The sequence below is a fragment of the Condylura cristata genome, unplaced genomic scaffold, assembly GCF_000260355.1.
Source record: "Condylura cristata isolate star-nosed mole 26May11 unplaced genomic scaffold, ConCri1.0 scaffold00005, whole genome shotgun sequence".
NCBI classification, from domain to species: domain Eukaryota; kingdom Metazoa; phylum Chordata; class Mammalia; order Eulipotyphla; family Talpidae; genus Condylura; species Condylura cristata.
The window spans coordinates 7,201,755-7,226,442 of NW_004567106.1; the positions used below are offsets into that span (position 1 = coordinate 7,201,755).

At 34.9% G+C, this 24,688-nt stretch overlaps 2 protein-coding genes across 2 annotated transcripts in view; both read left to right on the forward strand.

The window, feature by feature from the left end:
- GTPBP10 (GTP-binding protein 10 (putative)) overlaps positions 1-10,760 on the forward strand; it is a 22,020-nt gene extending 11,260 nt beyond the window's left edge. The window contains exons 5-10 of the mRNA XM_004676669.2: positions 761-834; positions 2,471-2,523; positions 5,147-5,254; positions 5,770-5,847; positions 8,339-8,462; positions 10,118-10,760. Coding sequence (XP_004676726.1) covers positions 761-834; positions 2,471-2,523; positions 5,147-5,254; positions 5,770-5,847; positions 8,339-8,462; positions 10,118-10,389 — 709 coding nt within the window. The 3' untranslated portion in view covers positions 10,390-10,760. The remainder of the gene's footprint in view (positions 1-760; positions 835-2,470; positions 2,524-5,146; positions 5,255-5,769; positions 5,848-8,338; positions 8,463-10,117) is intronic.
- A 3,653-nt stretch (positions 10,761-14,413) lies between these two features.
- CLDN12 (claudin 12) lies at positions 14,414-24,367 on the forward strand. Its single transcript, XM_012720713.1, has 3 exons — positions 14,414-14,498; positions 15,862-15,950; positions 21,099-24,367. The coding sequence occupies exon 3, from the start codon at positions 21,132-21,134 to the stop codon at positions 21,864-21,866; it is 735 nt and encodes a 244-aa protein (XP_012576167.1). The 5' UTR covers positions 14,414-14,498; positions 15,862-15,950; positions 21,099-21,131; the 3' UTR covers positions 21,867-24,367.
- The last annotated feature ends 321 nt before the right edge of the window (positions 24,368-24,688 follow it).

Genomic DNA, 24,688 nt, shown 5'->3' on the forward strand with positions numbered 1-24,688 from the left:
CTAGAAGAGCTGCCCCAGAAGGAACAGGTTTGCAGAGAGAGGCCTGCATGGTTGTAGTCCCATGCATAGTACAGGTCACCTGCTGCCCTGCAGAGGTAGAGAATTGGGGGAAAGAAGAATCTGCATAGGCACAGGTGGACAGAGGAGCTGCTTGTTTGCTATTTTTTTAATCCATAAAACAAGTAATAGCTTGTCAGTGTTTAGCTACAAAAAGCAAATTACAAGTATTTTTATTTCTTCTTCTATGATACTTAAGTTTTTGAAAATATAACTTACTTACTTTCTCAATACTGAAATATCTTCACTGTTTTCATATCTAAGTATTGAGACAAATGTCCAGAATGAGTGTCTTTCGCTTTCATAAGCATATTTTATTCTTAGAAGTTTTGAAGTTTATTTTGACGATTTATTTATTTGTGTATACAAAAACTGGGGTACAGGACAGAGGTGCAGTGGGTGAGAGGATTCACCAGAGACAAAGTGGGGAACAGAACAGGCAGATTGACTGAAATACACTGCTGAGGGGAGCAGCAAGCAAAACAGGTCTCCTGGGTTAGCTCCCTGGCTGGGGATGGAGCTCATACCTCAATGGCTTCATAGTGCTGAGACTTGTGCCACCAGAGAGGCTCCTATATTCTACTCTAATCCTATAAGTATTTAGAGCATTAAGCCCTTCCTGTGAAGTGTTCTGAATTCAAAGATTGCAAGTATTAATAATAATAATATTTATTGTTTATATAGTTTTATTTTTTCATTTCAGATTCCCAAATGCTGGAAAATCTTCTTTGTTAAGTCAGATTTCTCATGCAAAACCTGAAGTTGCAGATTATGCATGTAAGTATAAGTTGTATATTTTAATGTGTAGAGGTAAATTTTAAAAGACAAATCTTTTTCTGAATATAGAAACTTTGAGAGTAACCTTAGTTTTAAAATCTTTTCACACAATACACCTACGTTTGCCAATTACCTTTGAAACCTCTGCAGTCTTCAGCATAATTCCTACTACTTTGTTGCCTTTAGTTATCTGTTGTATAATCATTTACTTGGTTTAGTTATGGTAGTATAAGCACCTTCCTTTATCAAGCAATGTGGTAAATACTAGGAAGGCAGAGATGAATTCCATCATTCATTTAACAAGTATTTAATTCTGCTAACCAAAATAGATTCGGGGATTAAAAGGACTAGTAAGCAGGAATGGATTCAATTCTGACTTTTATCAAACTTGCAGACTAGTGGGTAAAGGCACAATACCATAATGAATATAAGGAAATATATGGTTCTATTAAAATATAGAGATTATGTGATGCCAGGGTTAAGACAGGAAAAATAAATATGAGTTAATCAGTGACAGATAGTGGCGGTGAAAGGTCTTTCACAGAAAAAGAATTATTATACACAGGTTCTGTGGTGGCAGTGAGTAGATTTGTGTATCTGAGAACATGAGGACATCAAGATGAGACTGGAAATGTAGAAGCCATGTCATAGACAAAATAGGCTTTATTTGACTTTATATCTTGTTTTATCAAGTAAGATACCAATTTTTATTTTTTTATCATTTAAAAAATTTTATCTTGGGGGTTACATTTTTGTTCTTCCGTGTGTGTACATGTTGCACTCACCCTCCACCATGCCACTAGTTTAACACCCCCACTGCTATTCTTTAGCCTCTCTTCCTTCTCCCCTGATATCTTCTGGTGACCATTAAATTCTTAAACTAAGTTCAAGATTTTTCTATTTTAGAAGCAGTTGATATCTTTTTAAGCAAGGAATAGTGATTCAATATACTTTTCAAAAAGTTCTCTCTGCATATAAAAAAGAAAATGGATTGCTGTGGGACATGAATAGGCCTGGGAAGAAAAGATAGTCGACTATTGTAACTAGACTATAATAAATGATATGATAGAATATCTGTAGTCATTAAACAAGAAGACATCGAATGACATCAACCTCATAACTGTAAAATGAAGGCATTCTAAAATTCGATTTAATGAATTGGAGTTAATTTTGGACTGTTATAAATGTCATGGTTAATATCTCCTGTTATAGTATTAGGAGACTCTTGAGATAGGAATAAGAAGCTAGTAAAAAGTCCTAAGAAGATGAGGCAGAATTGGTGAGGCTTAACAAAACTGAATGAGAAAGTTTTAACAAATTTCACTACAGACCCAGTAATAGATAGCTAAATTCTTACCCCTGACATCTTTATCATGCTCTTTAAAATGCAATAGAGAAACTTCGAGATTCACTAATTAGACTGAGGCCTATAAAGATATAAAAATATGTCATTTTCCAAGTATACAATATTAAAACCAAAGACAGTTTTATCTTCGATTTCAATAAGTGAGAAAATCTAAATTAAATTGCTCACAGAAAAGAAATATTGTTTATTTTATACATAATGCTTAAACAAATTTGAGAGTTAATTATTCTAACCTTAATTTATTGTTGTGTGTTTTTTTTTCTCCTTCAGTTACAACATTAAAACCTGAACTTGGAAAGATTATGTATAATGACTTCAAACAGGTATTTTTAAAATGAGATGCTTGGTTAGAAGTGAAAGTACTTGTTTTTCGTATTTAAACTTTGTAATATTCAAATGTTTCTGCAGTGTTAGAAAGAAATAGCAAGATTTTATCTTACAAGTGAAAACATGATCAAATAAATTATGCTGAGTATTATTGTAGTGAAAAAATCTGTAATAAACTTCTAAAAAAATTATTTTATATTAGAGTAACTGGGTTATAGTACTGTAGATGATATAGCAGTATAGATTGGTTCACACCAAACCTATTGCCAGAGCATTAACAACCTTAGAACACTGGCTCCCTACACCCTTGGTTCCCTCCTCATCTTGAAACCTCTATTCCACAGTTAGATTTTTTTTTAAGATTTATTTATTTATGAGTACAGAACTGGGATACAGGCCAGAGGTGCAGGGGCAGTGAGAGGACTCACCAAAGACAGAGTGGGGAGCAGAACAGGCCAATTGACGAAGTATACTGCTGAGGAGAGCGGCAGGAGTGTCAGGAGAGGTCTGCCATGCCATGTGGATCACCTTCCTGGCTGGGAATCCAACTCATGCGGAAGTGGCTTTAGATTTGTAGTGTGGTGCTTTAACCCGCTGTGCCACCAAGGAGGGCTTCCACAGATTTCTAGGTTTGTTTTGGTGTCCCACTCCTCGTTTTCTCTGTAGTCCACATATGAGTAAAATCATCTGTTATTTGTCCTTCTGACTTATTTCACCTTCCATAACTAGCTTCAGGTCTCTCCATATTGTTGAAAATGCCAAGATTTCATCTCTCTCTTTTTTTTTAATGGTTGAACAATATTCTAATATATACCACACCTTTTTTATATATATAAAGATTTATTTATTTGTGCATACAGAACTAGGGTATAGGCCAGAGGTGCAGGGGCAGTGAGAGGATTCACCAGAGACAGAGTGGGGAGCAGAGCAGGCAGACTGAGGAAGTACACCTGACAGGAGCAGCAGGCGGGTCAGGAGAGGTCTGCTGCACCTCTGGGGCAGGCAGGGATTGAACTCATGTGAAGTGACTTTAGCTTCTTGGTGCTGTGCTTTAACCTGCTGCGCCAGCAGGGAGGGCCCTATACCACTTCTTTTAATCTACTCTTGCTTTTGGACAGTTAGGTATGGCCATAATTTTGCTATTTTAAATAGTGCTGCAGTGAATATAGGAGTGCATGTATTCCTTTGAATTAAAATTTTTGCATTGTTTGTATAGGTACCTAGGACTAGAATTGATGGTTCATATGGTAAATCTATTTCTAATATTTTGAGAAGTCTTACTACTTTCCCATAGGAGCTGAACCAGTCTATATTCCCACCAATGGTGTATGAGGTTTCCTTTTTCTCCACACTCTCACCAGCACTTGTTGTTTTTCATAGTTTCATTATGGACCATTCTCACAGGAGTGCTATATCATTTTAGTTTTGATTTGCATTTCTTTGATCATAAGTAATGAGTATTTTCCATATGCCTGTTGGCTATCAGTATGCTATCTTTGGAGAACAGTTTTCTTTTGTTGAGTTGTGTGAGTTCTTGTAGGTCTTAGTTATTAGCCCCTTGTGGGATGTATGATGCACAAAAACTTTCTCCCATTTAGTACAGTGTATTTTCATTTTAATGATAGTTCTTTTACTGTGTAAAGCTTTTTAATTTGATGTAGTCCCATTTGTTAAAATTGCATTTATTTCCCTTGCCACTGCAGTCATGTCTCCAAAAAAGCCAATGTTTCAGAGTTATTTACCTATGTTTCTTTTTCTATGTATTTTAATGATTGGAGTTCTTACATCCTACTGTTTGATCCATTTTAGTTTAATTTTGTGTATGCTATGAGGTAGTGGTTTCATTTCATTCTTTTGCACATACTAGTTCTTTTCTCAGTACCATTTATTGAAGAGTCTTTCCTCCATTGTATATTCCCCACTCCTTTGTCATAAAAAACTTTGCTGATAAGTGGAATCACTTCAGGGCCTCTCAGTTTTATCCCAGTGGGCTGTGTGTCTATTTCTATTCTGTTACCATACTGTTTTGATTAGCATTGTTTTGTTGTATACATTGAAATCTGGGTGTATATACTAGTGGCCTTTTTTTCTCAGGATTGCATTGGTTGAGGATGTTCTTCTAGATTAGATCTGGTTTATAACCACAGCTTTTATGTTCTTTATATACTTAATTTTTGTTTGCTTTCATTGCATGTCCATCTTAAATTATAGGACCGATTTTTAAATGTCTACTCTACGAAAATCCTTGTAAACTTTTAAGAATTCAGACTTTAAAGTTGCAAGTTGGTAAAAGCTCATTGAAAATGTAATATATAGGATTCCAAAGAGAATTTATGTAATTAGTGAATGTTAAACTAATCCCCCAAATTACTAAACTGTTGTATTAAAAATGAAATTCATTTTTATGAACAAAGATTTTGATTCTTAATACGTTGATTTTGCTGTAAATGTATATTGGCTTTACAAAGAAACTATGGTAATCGCAAATTAGGAATTGTTTATATTTGAAATATGAAAATTAGGTAATATGATCATAGTTGTGGTTCTCATATATTCTTTTATCAAATCTTTTACTTTGTTTTAGATATCAGTGGCTGATCTTTTTTTACTTTGTTTTAGATATCAGTGGCTGATCTTCCTGGTTTAATAGAAGGAGCACATATGAACAAAGGAATGGGCCACAAATTCCTAAAGCATATAGAAAGAACCAAACAACTACTTTTTGTTGTAAGTCATATATCTACCAATGTGATGTTCAAATGAGTATGAAAATCAACTAATTCGTTTTTCCTATATATCTTTTTTATAGTAATAAGATTTAAATGTAAAGTAAGAGCATATTTAGTCCACTAAGTCTGTTTAGATGGGGAGTCAAATACAGTAAATAATCTTAATTTGTAATAAAAAGCAAGAAGTGGAATTTTTAATTATATCAGATATAATTTTGTATGTCAAGGTTTAATTCCTTATGGTTTTTGATATATTTGGTATCTCTTTTCTTTGGCACTCTAGTTATGTGTGCGATTGTTTGTATCAGTGTAAATTGTTTATACTGTTTTTTCATTTTAGTAATGATTGACATTTTATCAGAAAAATTGTCCCACTTCAATTTCTCTGATTTTACATTTTTAAATTATTGATATATATTAAGAAATTGCTTTAGCTTGAGAGAATTAAGACATTTCAAAAACACAGAAATGTATAGCTGTTTCTTATGTTAAAGACTCTTTCCTTTTTTTTAGGTCGATATTTCTGGTTTTCAGCTTTCTTCCAAAACTGAATACAGAACTGCCTTTGAAACTATAATACTGCTTGCAAAAGTAGGTCTTGTGTTTCAGTGTATGATGCATCTAATCTAGTATGTAGGCAAGTAGAACTATATGAATTAACATATAATAATTAAATATATACTTAATCTCCTTTATCTGTTTATTTAAAGATTTATTTATTTATGCATACAGAATTAGGGCACAGGCCAGAGGTGCAGAAGGTGAGATTCACCAGAGACAGATTGGGGAGCAGAACAGGCAGATGGACTGAAATATATTGCTGAGGAGAACAGTGGGCAGGTCAGGAGAGGTCTGCCTTGCCATGTGGGTCACCTCCCTGGCTGGGAATCAAACTTGTGCTGCAGTGGCTATGATAGTGGCTTCATAGTTCTGTGCTTTAACTAGTTGTTCCTCAAATTATTATAATCAGTAAAGCTCTACTATCCCTTCTCAGACTTTATATTGCTTGAACTTTGAGCATTGGTTATTTCTTGAAATATTGTCTACTCTTAACTTCATAAGCTGGTTTTACCTCTCTGTTTTTCTACCTACTTCTTACACTCTTTTCTCCTCACCCCTTAAGTAGCTTTCAGATATTGTTCACATACTATTGACAAATCATTATCTGATAACCAAATTTTTTTTTTGTGCTTTAGACCAGCTTCCTATTGGGCGTCTTTAATTGGATCTGTGCCCTCAAACTTAACATACATAAAACTGAGCTCATTTAAAAAAAAAAAAATTCTCTAGCCTTTCTCAGAACTTTATTGAGTATGCAAATTAGAAATCTGGGTGGCAGCCTTTCCTTTTCTAACCAGTTCAAGCCCAGGTGGTTTTATATACTAAATCCTTCTGAAATCCATCTACTTGTCTTCATTTCTCACTGCTATAATTGTTATAGTTGTTAAGTCCCTTCTGTCTGCTTTCCCTATCCAATCTGTCTTCTCTAATGTGTATTTTTTTAAAAAGATTTATTTATTTGTGCATACAGAACTGGGGTACAGGCTCCAGAGGTGCAGGGACAGTGAGAGGATTGACCAGAGACAGAGTAGGGAGCAGAACAGGGAAATAGACGAAGTACACTGCTGAGGGAAGCAGCGGGCACATCAGGAGAGGTCTGCCACGCCATGTGGATCACCTCTGGGGCAGGTGGCGATCAAACTCGTGAAGTGGCTTTAGCTTCTTAGTGCTTTGTTTCAACCCGCTGCACCACCAGGGAGAGCCCTCTAGTGTGTTTTTATGTGGCAGCTAGCATGACCTTTATAAAAGAGCAAAGCTGATCATTGTTCCTTGCCTAAAACACTTTGATGGTCCCCATTGCTATTTGGTTAAAGTCTAATGTGAACATTGTTTATATAATCTGGCAAGGTTCATCCCTGCCTGGCAAGTCTGTCTCTGCCCTAAATTCTATTATTCAGCCATATGTTTGCTGTCTAATACATTTCTAAGCAACTGAGAGGTTGCTTACCTCTAGGATTTTGAATATCCTGTTTTCATTGACTTTTTTCCCATTAGAATAATAATGCTGGGAGCATTTATATACAGGTTTTATATGAACATCTTTTCATTTGTCATGGGTACATATAATTCCTAGGAGTGGATTGATAGGTAATATATTAACCATGCTTTTGACATTTTGAAGAATTGCCATATTATTTTTCACTGTGGCTGTATCATTACACCATTTTACAGCCCCAGTATTATGAGGATTCCACATCATTGTTATCATTTATTATTATCTATTTTAATTTTTGCCATCCTGGCAGCGATAATGTGGCATTTTATTGTGGTTTGGCAGTGATAATGTGGCATTTTATTATGGTTTTGATTTGCTTTGTCTAGTGACTAATGACAGCCATACAAATGGCTGTATGTATGTCTTTGTATGTCTTTGGAGAGATGGCTAGTCATATTCTTTGCCCATATTTTAGTTGGAATGTTTGTTCTTTTTGTTGAATTATAAGAGTTCCTAATATTATGTTCCTAATATTATGTATACAAGCCCTTTATTAGTTACATTATTTGCAAAATATTTTCTCCCATTCTGAGTTGTCGTCTCACTTTCTTTATGATACTCTTTGAAACACACACTTTTAAATTTTGATGAAATACCTTTATTTTTTGTTTGCTTATAGTTTTGGTACTTCATCGAAGGAACTATTGCCTAATCTATGGTCACAAAGATTTACTCCTAAGCACATGTACTATCTCCAAGAAGAATATAGGTATAACATCAGATTGTTATTATTCACTCCTGCATTCATTAATTTGCTTAATAGAAGTCCACATATGACTGTAGGTACAAAGTCATAACTATATCAAGATGTCATGTGAACTAAAATATTAACACATGAACTAACTAGGAAGCATTTTCTGAATTTCCTTTGTTAATTAGTTTTGTGATTGTTGGGATTTATTGTATTAGAGATGTGAGTGGACTGTAGATTACTGTGGTCTATAAAGTAAAAAAACACATTACCAAGTAGGTAGATTATATAAATATTTTAATACAATTACTTTTTTTCCTCTTTTTTATTTAAAGGAGTTAGAGTTGTACAAAGAGGGCCTTCAGACAAAACCTGCACTTCTAGCAGTTAATAAAATGGACTTGCCAAATGCCCAAGATAAATTCCATATACTGATGAACCAACTCCAGAATCCTAAAGGTAAACGATTTACTGAAAACTTGTTATGTACCAAGAGTTTTAAGTATAGTAATCAGTGGAAAGAAAACTGATAGTTGCTACTCTTTAAAAATATGTATATTTGAAGAAAGAACACATATCATTTAAATAATATTATAATAATTCCAAGGTTTCAAATAAATGACGTGAATAGTAAGAGACAAAAGAAAAGAAAGATTAAAGAAAGTTAGTCTTCATGTAAAAGTAAAATTTAAAGTGGATGTAAGAATTAATGGGATTTGAGTCAGAATTTAAAAAAAAAAGCATCTACCTGTAAAGTCTTTCACTTAAATGCATATCACAAGTTCTAGAACTTCATCCCCTAGTACAACAAAAATTTGAAAACAGAATTAATAGTTCCAATAGGTATCTTATCTTTGCAGTGTCCTCTTTATTGATCTCCGAAATAGACAGATCTTCTAAAACCTAAAAACAATTGAGGTGTTTATATGTATGTCACAATGAATGATAGATTCTGTTACTCCTAAGAGATTTATTTGCTTGAAATTTGTTAAAAAATGAACCACTTTTTGTAAAAGAACTTAAAGGAACCCTCCCCAGTTTTGGAAATTACATTCGCAGAACACTATTCTACAGTGCTGATGTTTTCATTTTGCTGAGGTTAGTAAATGACTTATTAAAATGAGGAAAAGTAGGAAGTAAATGCCAAAAGGGTTTAAATGGTACTTTCTCCATTTTAAATAATAATTTCTCTGTTTTTATCCTTGCAATAAAATTAAGGAAAATAAATTATAGTGTACTAGGACCAGTGGATGACACCAGAAGATCCTTTCTTTCCTCTCAAAAATCCTTCCCCTATGTAGTTTACATATTGGGGCTATCCTTGAGATAAAAATTTTTACATTGAGACATAAATGCTCCTGGAAAATAGTTAGATTCCTTAAAGTCATTGGATCTACTTGCTTGTCGGATATGCAGAAAAGGACATTTTCAGTTGAGGTAGCAGAAGGGAGTTTAACTTAGAAGTTTGTAGCTATTCTGGATTGTCATCAAACAAAATATAATGCCCAAATTGATCATTCCGATTAGCCTCTGGATTTTCTTAGGAGCATATGAATCTCAGAATTAAGCTCCATGTTGGCTTATCTAATCTCTTTCATCTTTTATTTATATTTAATTTGGTTTTAAGTATAGTAATTTAACAAGTATTCAGCAGTCAAACAAGAAGGAAACAGAAAAATAGAATGATTTCACTTATAGGAGGAGTATAGGGGAACCAAATCAGGGATCAGGAAAAAGTAATAATAATAAAACAGCATAACTAGTAAGCAACCATAAATAAGAGATATTCTGCGAGGGTGGGGAAGGAAAGGGGTCAAAACGGGGGAGAAGAGCACAAGGGACTATAGTGATCATTTACAGATAAACTGGTGGTGGGGACTTTACAGGAAATAATACAATGAAGTACAAGACATACATAAAAATTGTAAACAAAGAAATTTACTAAATATTTACTAAGCATCTGTCTGGTGCTAAGAACCTTCCCATTATCATTAGCAAAAGGCTTGAGAATTTATCAGAGAAATGGAAAAAGGAATTAAAAATCCCAAGTTTCCTTGTAGTTTTGACTTATTTTCAAAAACATGAAAACTTAAGTTTTGTATTCTTTGTTTCAGACTTTTTACATTTATTTGAAAAAAATATGATTCCAGAAAGGACCATGGAATTCCAACACATCATCCCTATCTCTGCAATTACTGGAGAAGGAATTGACAAATTAAAGGACAGTATAAGACAATCTCTAGATGAACAAGCTGATCAGGAAAATGATGCATACCATCAGAAACAGTTGCTTAATTTACAGACTTCCAAAACAATATCTTACAGTGAGCCAAAAAATGTTGCTCAAAAAAATGTTGCTACTAGTCCCAGAATGGATATAATTTAAATATATTAAAAATTATTTTGAAATTGTGTTCATTTAAAAGTTTTTCCACAGATATATTTTTTTGAAGGTTAGTTCCTGTTGAACTTCTGATACACATGCCATCATGCAAGAACTGTACTTTTTAAAGTTGTTCTGTATTTAAGTGTATCAACAGTAAATTTGATATATAAACTAATATAAAAATTAGTTTATAATTTCATGACCAATCCACCTATAATAAATATCCTCCAAAATACTTGTACTAAGACATGTCCAGTGAGATAATTTTTTTAATTATATAAAAGAACTCCCTACATTGTTGGAATGAATAACTACCTTTTGTTGCCTATGGGTTAAGTCTCATGCTATCACCTACATGGCCCTGCTCCCCTTAGCAGTGTATTTCAGTAAATTGTCTGTTCTGCTCCCCATTCTGTCTCTGGTATATTCTCTCACTCCCTGAACTTCTGACCTACTTCCCAGGTCTTCTATGCAAAAATAAAAATTAAAAGAACACATAATAGGTACTCAGAAATTTGTTTATTCACGGATGAAATCTTCAGAGCATAGAGCCAAATTCATAGTGCAACATATTTTAATATAATTAAGTGTCTGGTGGTATAAGCTTGTAATTCATGATGGTCTAAGTAAATCTGATATAAGAAGCTCTGGCACTTTGTAAAAAGTTGTTTTTAAGTCAAATGGTAAGTTTAAAATATAATCAAAGATGATTATCTTTGTCTACATGAATTTATAATTTAGGAGTTAAGAAAAATGAATATTGTTGACAGAAACATAATTTTTACTTCAAAATTAGTTGAAAAGTAAACACCTATATTTTAGAAGATTTCAGAGAAGCATTTTGTTTTGTTTTCTGATTAGAGCTTAACAAGTAAAAAGTATTACTGGATCTTTTAGCTTCAAGTGGGTATCAGAAGCCAATTGAAAGAAAAACAAAAACAAATAATAGAAATGAGAAAAGCAAAAAGAAATGTCTATTGGGAAGTTGTAGTAGTTTCCTGTAGATAACTTCAGGAGTAACATGTTCGGTTATTGCTTCCCTTTTGCTTCCCTTGGCTATCATAAGAACGAAAGAGCTCAAGACAATTGAAACCACCATTTCTAGCTATAATCAACTACTCACTTTAGACAGTTACAATTTTTAAAATATTTTAAAATCCCTTTATATGACAGTTGCGTAATTCATAGTTGCTAGGTATTTGGAAGAATGCAAAGGAAGTAGTCACCTATATATTATTAATGTCTTCATGATAGAATTAAGTCTTTTGGGATGCCCAGATACTGAGCTACATGAAGCTAAGCTATTATCTGAATCATGTACTTTGAAATACTTAGAATTAAAAAAACAAGATACGTAGTTTATATTCTAATTTTGGAGCAATATATGGCAAGGTAGTTCTTTTTCTGTTTGTAAGCTCTGAGTGCTTTGAAAGTTGAAAGCAAAGGATAAAAGCTTCCTTTGGTCATTGCACATACTTCAGTATATTTTTCTGAACAGCCAAATATCTTCTGACTTCCTTTTCTTATTGGTTGTCAAGTATTATTTTGGGCATTATTTCTATATAAAGGTTTTTAGAAGACCGTGGTATTATTTTCTTATATTAAAAGAAAGGACATGATTATAAAGCTAAAATATACCTTCAGTTTTATTTGTATATGGTTTGCTACAAATTGAGAGAGACTGAAAATACTTTAGACCAGGAGCAGATAGTAAAATCGCATTGCTTTGGATGGATTTGAAACATTACTAGATGACAGTAAATAAAAAATCCTGGCCAACTGAATCCTAATGGAAGGAAATAAGAGCACTGTATAATAATTGAACCCCAATTTTAAAAACAAATCTTTCCTTCAACTAGCACTACATTGAAATCAAGAGAAATTGCAAGAACAATATAATGAACACACATAGTTTTTCCTGTAAACGTATAAACCAGAAAAACTCATCTGCTTCAAAGAATAATTGATGTAACACAAAATGGTAATTAGAAATTTAACATACAGTTTCTCTTTAAAAATTGGATGGGAAATAGTGATGGGAGAGGAAAGGGTAATAGTCAACATGAAAGAAAAAAAACTGAAAGCAATTATAGGAAAAAGACTTCAGTTATCCTATTTTATGCTAATTCCTTTGTACAGCCCTCTTTCCCTCCCTCACCTGTACAGTAATAACTTTCTTAAAGATTAGAAACATGCATAGTCATTTCTTAACAATTTTTTTAAAGATTTATTTATTTGTGCATACAGAATTGGGGTACAGGCCTGAGGCTCAGGGGCGGTGAGAGACTTCACCAGAGACAGAGTGGGGAGCAGAACAGGCAGATGGACAAAGTACACTGCTGAGGAGAGCAGCGGGCTGGTCAGGAGAGGTCTGCCACACCATGTGTCACCTCCAGGGCTGCCCAGAGACAGAACTTGATCAAAAACCTAGATATTGGATTGTCTTCCCTTTTTTTTTGGAGCTGTTATTTTTTTTTAAATTATAATAAACTATATCTCCCATCTAAAGTCTGCTAACTAATCAATGTTTGGCAAGTAAATTATGAAATGATTTTGTACATAGTATTGATTCAATTCAGTTATTTTAGAAGAGAACTGAATGAAATTCAGAGCTGCTAACTAAAGTTATCCTGAGTCCCATTGCTATCATCCACCTGTTACTCCCAGAAATAGCCTACAACCCAGAGCCTATCTGCCCAGATATCCTTTTCCACTTAATGCCCTCCTCATTATTACATTTCTAGGTCAGACTTTAGGATCATGTATTTTCTGGCCTTATTAACCTTAAAACCTCTGAAGCATGGCAAGTGAGAAGGTGGCAATAGTGGACAGAGATTAGCTTTCCTCCTTTTTATTATCACTAACAACTGTTCTCATTGTTAAATGGAACATAACAAAATGAGAACAGTGTGGTCCTAACTTGTGTCTGATACTGTTGTAAATACCACTATATTTACATATATACAAGTATATGTAAATATATATAAATGCTCACAATGATTCTTTTAATGTAGAAAATTATTATACATAAAATACTGATATACAATAGGTTATTTAACTTACCTAAGATACAGGGACAGAACGGAATAGGAATGGATGCCATTATTTACTTTTGTTTAAAACTATGGTGCTTTTCTCAAATTATATTTTGCAAAATTCAAAGGTACAGAAAATTTGAATAGTACAGTGAACACCAATATAATTTTATTACTAGACTCAATTATTAACATTTACCACAATTACTTTATTGCTGTCTCACTTGAAGTTGGCCTCTTGCCACTTGAACATCCTTTAATTAAAAATAGATCACATTTCTGAATCTTTTATGTCCGATTTTCAGTAATCCAGTATGCCAAGATTCTAGAGGCTAACAAAGAGGGGGCGGGACAATTGAAACTGTGAGGAAGAATGAATTAAAGTTAGTTCCAATAATTAACAGCTGGCTATATGCTTTATTTGACACTTAAGCTATATTAATTACCAAAGTCAGTGATCTAGGTAATCTTATCTTCACTTTACAGATAACCTCAGAGAGATAACTTGCTCACGGACATCAACTATTATTTAACAGACCTTCACTTAAACCTAGGCAGTCTCCTTGTAGAGTTTGAACTCTTCTGTTTGGGTCCCCATAAATACTTTGAGGGGAGGAAGGGTTTTAAGGATTTGTATTAACCTTCTTATAAGTAAATCACTCTTGATAGGAAATATTTACTTGGGTCCCTCAACTTAAAACTATTTGTAGTTAGTTTTTTTAACTTTAAAAAAAAATATATATATATATATATATATATATATATGTTCCCAAGACTGGACGGGAACAGAAGGTGCAGGGTTAATAGGGTCCTAGAGCCCTCGAGAGGCGGGAAGATAAAGGCGGGAGGTGGTTGCAGGATGTTGCCTGCGGCTGCAGACCCCGTGGATTCTGGGAAATGTAGTCTTCCAGCCACCCAGGGCATTCCCGTTTAGGACCTCTGGGGAACCTGACTGCGCTCCCAGAAGCCTCCGGTGCAACTCGCAGGGAACGCACTTCCTGGGACGCTGAGAAGGAGACGGCCAGAGCAGCTGCTCTGTGTGAACGAGTAACATGCCTCGGATGTGAGGAACAGGTAGGTGTCGACAAGATTTCTGGGGCTTGTGAATGAGTAACTGAGGATTTTGTGTAAAATACCTACACCCTGGGAAGTCGGGAACATGGACAAATGCTGGCCACATCTGTGGGCGTGAAAATTGAATAAGGAGCTATTTGATAAAGCTTTTAAAGATTGATTTCTTAATCTTTAGGGAAATGTCGAGAGGTCTTGCTGGAGCGGCCAGGGTCTGGGGGCTTGGCCGGCGGGGTGTACATTGTGGAGCTGCAAGTTGCTATTTTTGAATCACCCAGCTGATGATGCTGGTTGTGTAATGATGACCTGCTTGCGGTTCAAACCACTCAGTGTTGCAGGGATGATGGCTCGTTCTGAGAGCGGTTACCGTCCTTGCTGCGGTCTCTTTCCATTGGCTCCGACCTCGAAAGTTTTTCTCCCTTGGCTTTCTGCCAGCTCTGTTGCTCCTTAGGACCCTGCTCAGAAGTGAAGGCGGCGACCGGAGGGGAGTGTGGGTTGCTCTAGAAGCTTGTTTCTTTTCCTCTGAAGCCCTTGTTTAGTACTACAGGCCTGGGAAGGGGCCCCTCCCTTAAAGAAAGGCCAGACTCGGTGACCCTGCTTAAAACGATTGCTTTGAGATCCTATTGTCTGTTTTTAATTGTAAAACGATTTTCTTTGACTTTGGAGTGAGTAATTGTGCTTGATACCAACTCAAGAAACATTTTGGGGGCGGGGCTTGACTTAAATCTCTTCCTGGGGGACTGTTGTGGAACTTCTACATAATGACCATAATAGGGCTAGTGATAAACGCCTTAATCCAGGAAACTCTCAGATGTTTACAAGTTTTCATTTTCCTCCTGTCTATTTGAGATAAATAGCATTTGAAGAGGAAATTACTGATGCTTAGAAAAAGATACATGGAAACACTTAAATAGCAGGTTGAGCCATTAGTGGAGGTACAAATTAAAAACAATTCTAGATGCAAATTTTAGTATGCACGTTTGGTATATCAGCTTGGCCTAGTTATGCCAGTATCCTCTTAAAAGGTATAAAAGAAGCTTTACAATTTTTTTTTTACTTCCAAGACACCTAATTGCATATTTGCTACAGTCAAGAAAATTAGATATTGATCATTTATTCCAAAACACAAAGTGATTTTGTCCTTACCCCTACAGCTTTTCAAACCACAAAATGAGTGAACTTTATTTCGTACATATTGGCAATCTGAATTTAAGAATGAACTGCTTTTTTGTTTTACTGCCATCTTTTCTGTATATTTCATTGGTGTTAGCTAATTGCTAATAATCTTGTCAAATTCCAAGTAAATTAAAATTGAGTTTTAGAAAAGTACTATAGTAATTTGGGGACATTTTTCCTATTTCTTTAGACCAAGAACATCTCTCCTCTGTGTTCAAATATGCATACATTCTTCTGAATTGATAATAGTTGTCTTAGAACTACCAAGAACCTCAAAGAGTAAGTATGTATTTTGATTATGTCTTATTTCCCTTTTCTACCATGTATCAGATGATATGTTTTTCTCTTTTTCAACAAAGTTGTTATAGGACACTTTCTTTGTAAATGCAATGATTGATAATCTATAGATTCTGAGAAAACCCAAGTTATGGGCAGAAGGGTCTGTCAGTATTACCATCAAGAATTAATGCAGCTGCTACTATTACAAATGTATTTTCAGAATTGTCCCTGAAAAAAACATATAGTAGTGGAGTGTGTGAGTTCCTAAAACTTAGTCACTATTTTTACACTCTATTTAAAACCAGCATTTTAAATCAGTGTTACCTCTGTTAAACACACACACATATACAAAACATACACAGAAAAAAGAATCTTTTTGAATATACTTCTATTCATAATTGTATTTCTGGTAACATGTGGGTGTGTACCAAATTTTATCCATCTACTTCTCTGAAAGTCACTGTGGAAAGAGATAGTCAAATAACAAATGCAAAGTGCTTGTTTTGAAAGAGTTCTTATTTGACTTGGTCAGCTACTACTCCAAAGAGAATGCTCTGTCATTATCTTATCATCTGTGATTGCTTAGATATCTAGAAGGAGAGCATGCTCCTAGCTGAAGAAAGTAAATAGCCTAATAATAATTTTAATTTCTGACCTATCTGTTTTACAAAGGGCTTTGCTACTCATCATGTCATGAGTACTTTGGGAGGCATTTTTATGGACAAGAAATTTGAGATGGAGAGGACATGGGTGATTTGTCTAGCTTATCAATGGTAGGCTAAGCTTGGCATCTGGGTTTTCCGTGTCATACTACCTCTGAAAGGGAAACAAGCCCATACATCTATATGTAAGACCCAGCTCAAGGCTGTCATGCAACTAGTGTTCATGAGTATTTCTCAGATTTGTAGAAGTGTTTTTCAGCTTTGCACATTTTCTGTAATCCCTAATAAAAGGTTTCCATATAGAAAAAGATTATTATTTTCTCCATTGTTATTTCTAAAAGAAAAATACAAATATAATTTGTATTTTGGCTTTGTAAGCAAAAATTAATGTGCTGTATTAGCCATGCTTAGTGAAGGAGGGTATATTCAACATGTCATGTACCTAATAAATTGAAAACACAAGAATCAGTCATCATAATTGATTGACTTCGTAACACTGGAAGTTAGCCAGTGATGCCAAACCTAGATATGTATTTGTAGAAGCAGGATTTGTGGGTAAATACCTGAAACTGGCCCTATCTTTTTTGAGAAACTTCTGGAGGAGGAAAAAGAACATTGTTTTTATAAATGGGAAAAACTTTGGCCAGTAAAGAATAGCAGATAGGAGCATGGTCTAGAAAGTATTTGGAAGTTTGTGAACATGGGATATGAATGAGTGAAAAAAAAAAAAAATCAAACTGATAACTTGCTGTATCCTTACTATGCTCATGTGGTCCTTCTATTTGTTTGTTCATTCATTTAACAAATAGTTGTATGCCTTCTGTGTGCCAGTGTTGGACACAATGGGGGAAAAAAAAAACAGAAGGCTCTCTGTCCTCATGGAACTCAGAGTCTGGTGAGAAAGATAAACACCGGACAAGGAATTATAAACATAATCTTTGCTACGAAAGAAAAAGTACAAAGATACTAATAGAGCATAAATCAGGGACAGATGGATACTAAGGGTGGGGGAGGAAAAGGGAAGTTTAGAACCAGCCCATACCTTCCTGAAACTAGGAAGATGAATATATGAATATGTGTTAGCTGAACAAAGAAAAGATGGGGTTAAAAATATTGTAAGAGGAAGAATGACAGGAGGAAAGACCCATAGCCAGAATGAATTTAGAAAATTTGAGAAGTTCAAGAAAAGCAGCATGACTACATAGACTACAGTATGTGGGTAAAAGAGTGACATAAGAAGTTTGAAAATTTGGCAGAAACCAGATGGAGGGATTTGGAAACAGTAAAAAAGATTTTAAATTTTATTCAGAGGAGAATAGGAAGCCATTGAATAGAAGTAAAATGATCAGGTTTGCATTGAAAAAAATTACTCTGGATTCAAATTAATTGGCATAGAGTATAAGTAGAGGTCTTTTACCCTCTCTGGATGAACAGATTGTAACTTGAGAGTCAGCATTCTCTTTCAGCTTAAATCATTAAACATAGTCTCTCTCCCAATTGTCCCTATAAACTGTTCCTCTAGTGAGATACGTGGCTTATTATTAAACTTTACATATCTAGAGTTAAGAACAGGGCATAGAAAGTAAAAGCCAAAGAAAGTTGTGAAGAGCTAGCACATTATTTCCAGCATTAAGGTTGAAATATAAGTGTTGAGGTTAATTACTGTTTCCTTTCTAAAAAATGCCAGTATATCCTTGTTGAGTCTATAAACAGGACTTCTAGTCAGCCCCTGGGCTTTTCTGCTTAAGTATAGTAAGCAAGTTCAATAGTATAAGTATAATAAGCAAGTTCAAATCAAAGAACACTTGCTTGACTTGAAGGATACATTTGAACACACTGATACTGAAATGAATATTAAAGTACTTCTGTTCATTAGTGTTCTTTGATAGACTATCATCTAAGAGCTGTTGGACTTTATTAATAGTAAAGTTTTCATCCTGATCTTGCTTCTCATTCCATTTACTATGTGGGAGTCAGTGCTACAGGGCAGCTTGACTGTAGAAGTACCAATTACATTGATAAACTCCAAGTATTTAGTTCCTACCTCTGAAAGCAAGAAGAAATTTTCCTTGGGTTAGGATTCTAAGTAGGTTAGCTGAATGAGTTCTGAAGCTTTGACTATAACAAGAACCGTTTTCTTTTGTCTTCCATCTTGGATCAAGTCGTCAATTTCATTGTTCAGCCTTTTTTGAATCCTGTATTGCTATAATTCTATCAGGTACCTCACTAGTTAATTTTGCTTAATCTATAATAATAATCACTTTATATAATAATAATCACTTGATATTTGGTAGTTATGTAACTGATTCATTATCAGCATATTGAGTTTGCATGGAGGAACAGATTCTTTTCCTCAGTCTATTAACACACTGGGGCAAGATCCAGCCCCTCCAAGTGTCCCTCTAGGCTTAATGGTTTTGCATGTACTAGATATACTCAGTAACTAAAAGTTGAATGATTGCTTAGAAATACCTGCTTCCTTCTCCAGCTCCACTTTATCAGTAGTCTATCTTTCTAAGTTACTGTGGTCTGTAAGTAGGACCCAGTACACATTTATTCAAATATTCCTAGGATGATGTGTATGCCAGGACTATGCAAGTTATTTAGAGTATATTGGGAAGACAGGGGAAAGAGCAAAATCCAACAGGAAGTTGAATTCTGAGCTTCTCATTAATAGCTTTCTCAATGTAAATAGTCTGAAAACTGCACTATAACCCCATTGTTGGACCAAGGTGGTTGTTCCCTAAAATTAAGCATGTTGATCATTTCCTTCCCCCACCCCCCAAGTTTGCACAATAAAATAAATTTGGGCTATAATTTCTTAAAGAGTTTTTATCTGTCACATAAGAGTTTTTAAGCACAGAGTTTTGTTTAAACTCTTGATTTTATATTCTATATGTGCGTATATGTATATATCTATATATATAAATATGTAGGTATGTACACATGCCTGTGTATTTTCTGCTAGTAAAATTCTTCTTAGCTTCTTGATTGGATTAAATATATTGTTTTCTAAAGAGCATTGTGTCTTTTCATTCAAACACATTTGAGAATAATGTCCAAACTCAGCTTGCTAGTTTTTTGATCTTGCAGAGTTCCTGGGGATCCTACTTTATCAATTCAGCAGATAATATTTGACTCTACAAAGGATGATGAATACTTTAAATAGATACCTGAAGTAAAAATATTCCCAACCATGCACCTTTGTCATGATCAGACTCAAAAGAAGTAAACAGGTTAACTCATTAAAGAAGTCTATTGCCTCATAAGGTGTCTTTGTAGAAGGCAGGGAAAATAACTGAGTAGTGTTTGGAGAATAAGTTTTAAACCTTGAAGAAATTAAAAGTAAATAAGACTCTAGTTTTCATAGTTTGTCATGTACAGAAAAAGAATAGTCTTTTCAGTTGGGATGAAAGAACAATCTGGCTATGTTTTTCCTTCCCTTAAAACATGATACACATTGATAAAGATAGGTTATCATTCGTCTTATATTAGCATTAGTAAGATAATAACCTAAGAAGCAGTCCCTTCATCTTAAATCAGCCAGGAAGTAGTGAACAGATAATTTCAGGAATGTTTGTTGTCTTTTTATTCTTCAGAGAGGTATCCACTTACATTTAGTAATTTTCCAGAGTACCTACTATAGGGATGAGATTGGGCTACTTTTACTTTTCTTCAAGATTAATTCAGTGTGTTCTGAGCAGCAGTTTGCCAAGCATGCCATGCCCTGCATTGTTTACACTTGCATTACACTTAAACTGTGCTAGGCATTTAAGTTATATTAATTACATTAATTTAACTAATAAGTTAATATAATTGATAATACTTCGAACAACCATTGAGATTGGCATTTCATTTTGCAATGAAAAAACATAAGACACAGAAGTTCTGTAGCTGACCCAAAGTCACTTGGCTAGTAAGTGAAAGTGGGCATTAGAACCCTGCCCTCAGCAGCTCACCGACCTGTAGTGCCTTTTTTTCTGCACCTTTGTTTTTACGAGCCATCTTCCCCTCTGTTGTGCGCTAGTCTCATGTTAAGTTTGCTGAGCCTTTGTGTTTGTGTTGTTTGTGCTTGGTGGTTGCTGACCCTTGTTATGTGAGTGGCTGCTACATGAAAGTGCTTGATAATGTGTGCTGAATAAATAATGGACAACTGAGGGCATTTTCAGAGGTGATGTTAGAGAATTTGAAAATTTTTTTGGTTGTTCTGATTTACAGTAAGGAAAAATATGCTTGACTAAATACGCTTAGTTGCTCTGTGACCCTGTCAGTGGTATTGAGGGTATGCGTGTGTGCCTGTGCCCTGAGGTCACATGTGGAAGCATTTATGTACATTCCTCTTGTACATAGACATAATAAGTAGGAGCGGAATTTCCCTATTTGTATTGATATTTCATCAGTAGTAGTATTGTCAAGCGGCACCACACTTTCTGCTCTACTTTCCTCTTGTCCCCTCATGATTTGTCCTCTTGTATGTCACTTCTAGTCCCACTGACGGTACTGCACCAGCCTGCCTGCCATGGGCTGTCGGGATGTCCATGCAGCCACTGTCCTCTCCTTCCTGTGTGGAATTGCCTCAGTGGCAGGCCTCTTTGCAGGAACTCTGCTTCCCAACTGGAGAAAATTACGACTGATCACTTTCAACAAAAATGAGAAGAACCTGACTGTTTACACTGGCCTGTGGGTGAAGTGTGCACGATATGATGGAAGCAGTGACTGCCTGATGTACGACACTACCTGGTACTCATCAGTTGACCAGCTAGATCTGCGGGTCCTCCAGTTTGCACTGCCTCTCAGCATCCTAATTGCACTGGGTGCTTTGCTGCTCTGCCTGATTGGAATGTGTAACACGGCCTTCAGGTCCTCTGTACCCAACATCAAACTGGCCAAGTGTCTGGTCAATAGTGCAGGCTGCCACCTAGTGGCCGGGCTGCTGTTTTTCCTGGCAGGTACTGTGAGCCTCTCCCCATGTGTTTGGGTCTTCTTTTATAACACTCATTTGAACAAGAAGTTTGAGCCAGTCTTTACATTTGACTATGCAGTGTATGTCACTATCGCTAGTGCTGGGGGTCTCTTTATGACTTCCCTTTTGCTGTTTGTCTGGTATTGTGCATGCAAATCTTTGCCTTCTCCTTTCTGGCAACCACTGTACTCCCATCCTCCGAGTATGCATACTTATTCACAGCCCTATTCAGCACGCTCCCGCCTCTCTGCCATTGAAATTGACATTCCAGTAGTTTCACACAACACTTAAAGGGGATATAGTTTAAAAAACTTCTTGTAGCCTCACATATCCCTTGTTTAAGGAGCTCTTTTGGCCCTCTATACATTTTCTTTTTGTTTCTGTCCAGTTAATGAAGCCAAATTTGTATATCCTGGTAGAATGAAGTGCTGCTAGTTTTTATGAGAAGTACATTCTTTTTAATGTGAATCATTCCTTTTATCTTGCTTCTTATACTAGAAGGATTTTTAATCTCCATATTGATTTATGATAAGTTGTGTAAGTGGAAAATTTGGTTGTCTTATTTAGAGCAACAGGTTATTTAGAGCAACAGGGTAAAGTCAAAAATGATGGCTAAGAGGTGTTGTCCACAATCTTTCTGACTATTTCAGAATGTGTATTTTACTTTATTTCTGTAACACCTTAGGACTGGAAAAAATGTAATTTCAGAAAGAAGAAATTTCTGTCTGGTAAGGGTAAATATGTTAACATAGTCAGTCTGCCAGCTTAAAGCTATAACTTCTTCGAGCTAATTCTACTAAATAGGATTTGCTATTTTGAAGATTTTCTTCTATGAGTTCCTTATCTTCTACCTCATGACAGTGTTTTAAAAATAAAATGCATTTTAAATGATATTAGAGAATAAGCCTAACATTTTAAATAGCTACTACTATTAACTAATATTTAACATAATTTTAAAAGTTAATGAGTCTATAGTCGTATTGGAGTTAAAATATACCAATATAAATTGGTGCTTCCTTTGAGGCCAAGTGGTACTCATGTCCATATAAAATCTCATAGTGACTAAGAGAAATAAATAAGGAGGCTGAATTTCTTTTCTTTTAGATAGTGTTTGGGGGCAGACATCTATTCTTGAGTAACAACTTCAGAGGAATACTCTGAGGCCTTCCTTTGGAGTGATGCATGAAATAAGGCAAGACTTTGCCATGACCATAGTCACCATTGGTTCACTTCCTGCCCCTACCACAGATTATTTCCCGAGCACTTATCTTTGCCCCACACTTTAGTAGGTGCTATAGAAGACACATGAAAGAGTATGGGATCTGTTCCCATCCAGTGAGAAATTTTAATCTAATAGAGTACATCAAACTCTTATCTGACAGGAAACTTTCTGACTTCTTTGGCATCTGGTCTTAATTTCTCAATCATTGATGTGGTAACATATTGCAATTATAGGGGACATGACTTTTTGGCAACTGACTTATTACACAATATAAACATTATGCTGTGACTTAGAAGTTCACTTCATTGGATCCTACTTTGATATTTGATCACTTACTTTAACCTTACTCTTTTAATAATTGTATGTCAAATTCATGAGAATGGGCAAAAGTGATAGGAAAATTAAATTGTTCCTTTTTGATCTGTGGAAATGATGTATTGAAGAGGGAAACGTATTTAAAATCTCTTATAATGGGGTAACATTTAGTGGAAATCATGTTAACACAGAGATGAAGCTTAGAAATTCAGGGATATTGAATCTTTACTTTAATTTGAGCTGCTTATTTAATTGATGTAATTTGTTCCATGTATTCATAAGGATTTTGTTCTGTTAACAATTACAGGTTTCACAAATAGTTGCATGGTAAACCAATTATTATGCTTCTTTTGCAGATCTGAATATGATTCTGATACTTTTGTAGATGTGATACTTCCCCCCACCACCACCACCAAATCTAACACTTGTTTGTGTATGTAACATCTCCAGCTGTATAACTTTGAAATGCCATCAGTAGAAAGCATGCAAGGCTATGGTGATTTCTTAGTTATAGCTTCTGATTTAGTTCTGTCCTTTTAACTCTTAGGTAACACTAAGTTTTGATCATCCCAAGGTGATGGCATGTAGAAATTTGAAATTATTATTAATTTTCCCTCTTCACAAATTTTAGTTCCCTCTCTCATTAGATTTATCCATAAGTATCAAGAATTCCACCTTTCTCCTGTTCCTTATATAATCAATATATATATATATATATATATATTTTTTTTTTTTAATGGATTCAGCCACTAATATACTAGAGAGTGTTTACTCCATGGGATCATAAATATAAATGTTTTAAGTTCTCCCTGTGGGAATCTTTTGGTTCCTAATCCATAGCCTCAAATTAATATTTATTAGGGATTTGCCTGGCAAAAGAAAGAGCTGTTTCCCTTATTGTCTTTAATATTTCAGATTTGCTATCAGCAGCTTTCTTCAAAGCCAGCAAAGAAAAGCAAGTATTATAATTCTTTTCAATAACTCATCAATAACTCATCAGGCTATTCTTGTGATGGGAGAATAATCTTTTTGTTGTCATTACAGCCTTTTAATATTAAGGGCCTTTTACAAAAGCCAGCTTGGAAAACATCCCTAAATGTAGTGTGATGTACCAGATTTGGTTTACCCAGCCTTGAGAGGAAAAAAAATCCTAAGTTTACTTTACTTGTAAATATACACTATAACAGATTATATGTTTGGCTGTAAACCACAATGTAAAACCTCAATAAAACTGCACTGTACTTCTTGATGTTTATTAAAAAGATGTATTTTTACAAGTTTCTGTTTTTGTTGTCATCTTCCATGGTGTTTTAAGGTGAAATATTTTGAATAGGTTTCTCCTATAAATACATATACATACATATATGTGTGTGTGTGTGTGTGTGTGTGTGTGTGTGTATAAATTGAAAAAGACACAGACCCACTTAAAGCCCTCAAACTACTCAAAATAATAATTGGAAGTTATAATAATTGGAAGTGGAGTTGGAAAACATGGATTTACTATTCTAGAAGCATTTTAAGGGTGATTTTAGGCACTCACTGGATGATTTTTTTAAAGATTTATTTATTTATGCAT

Coding starts and splice junctions, on each gene's coding strand:
- CLDN12 (XM_012720713.1), top strand. CDS start 21,132: ATGGGCTGTCGGGATGTCCATGCAGCCACTGTCCTCTCCTTCCTGTGT.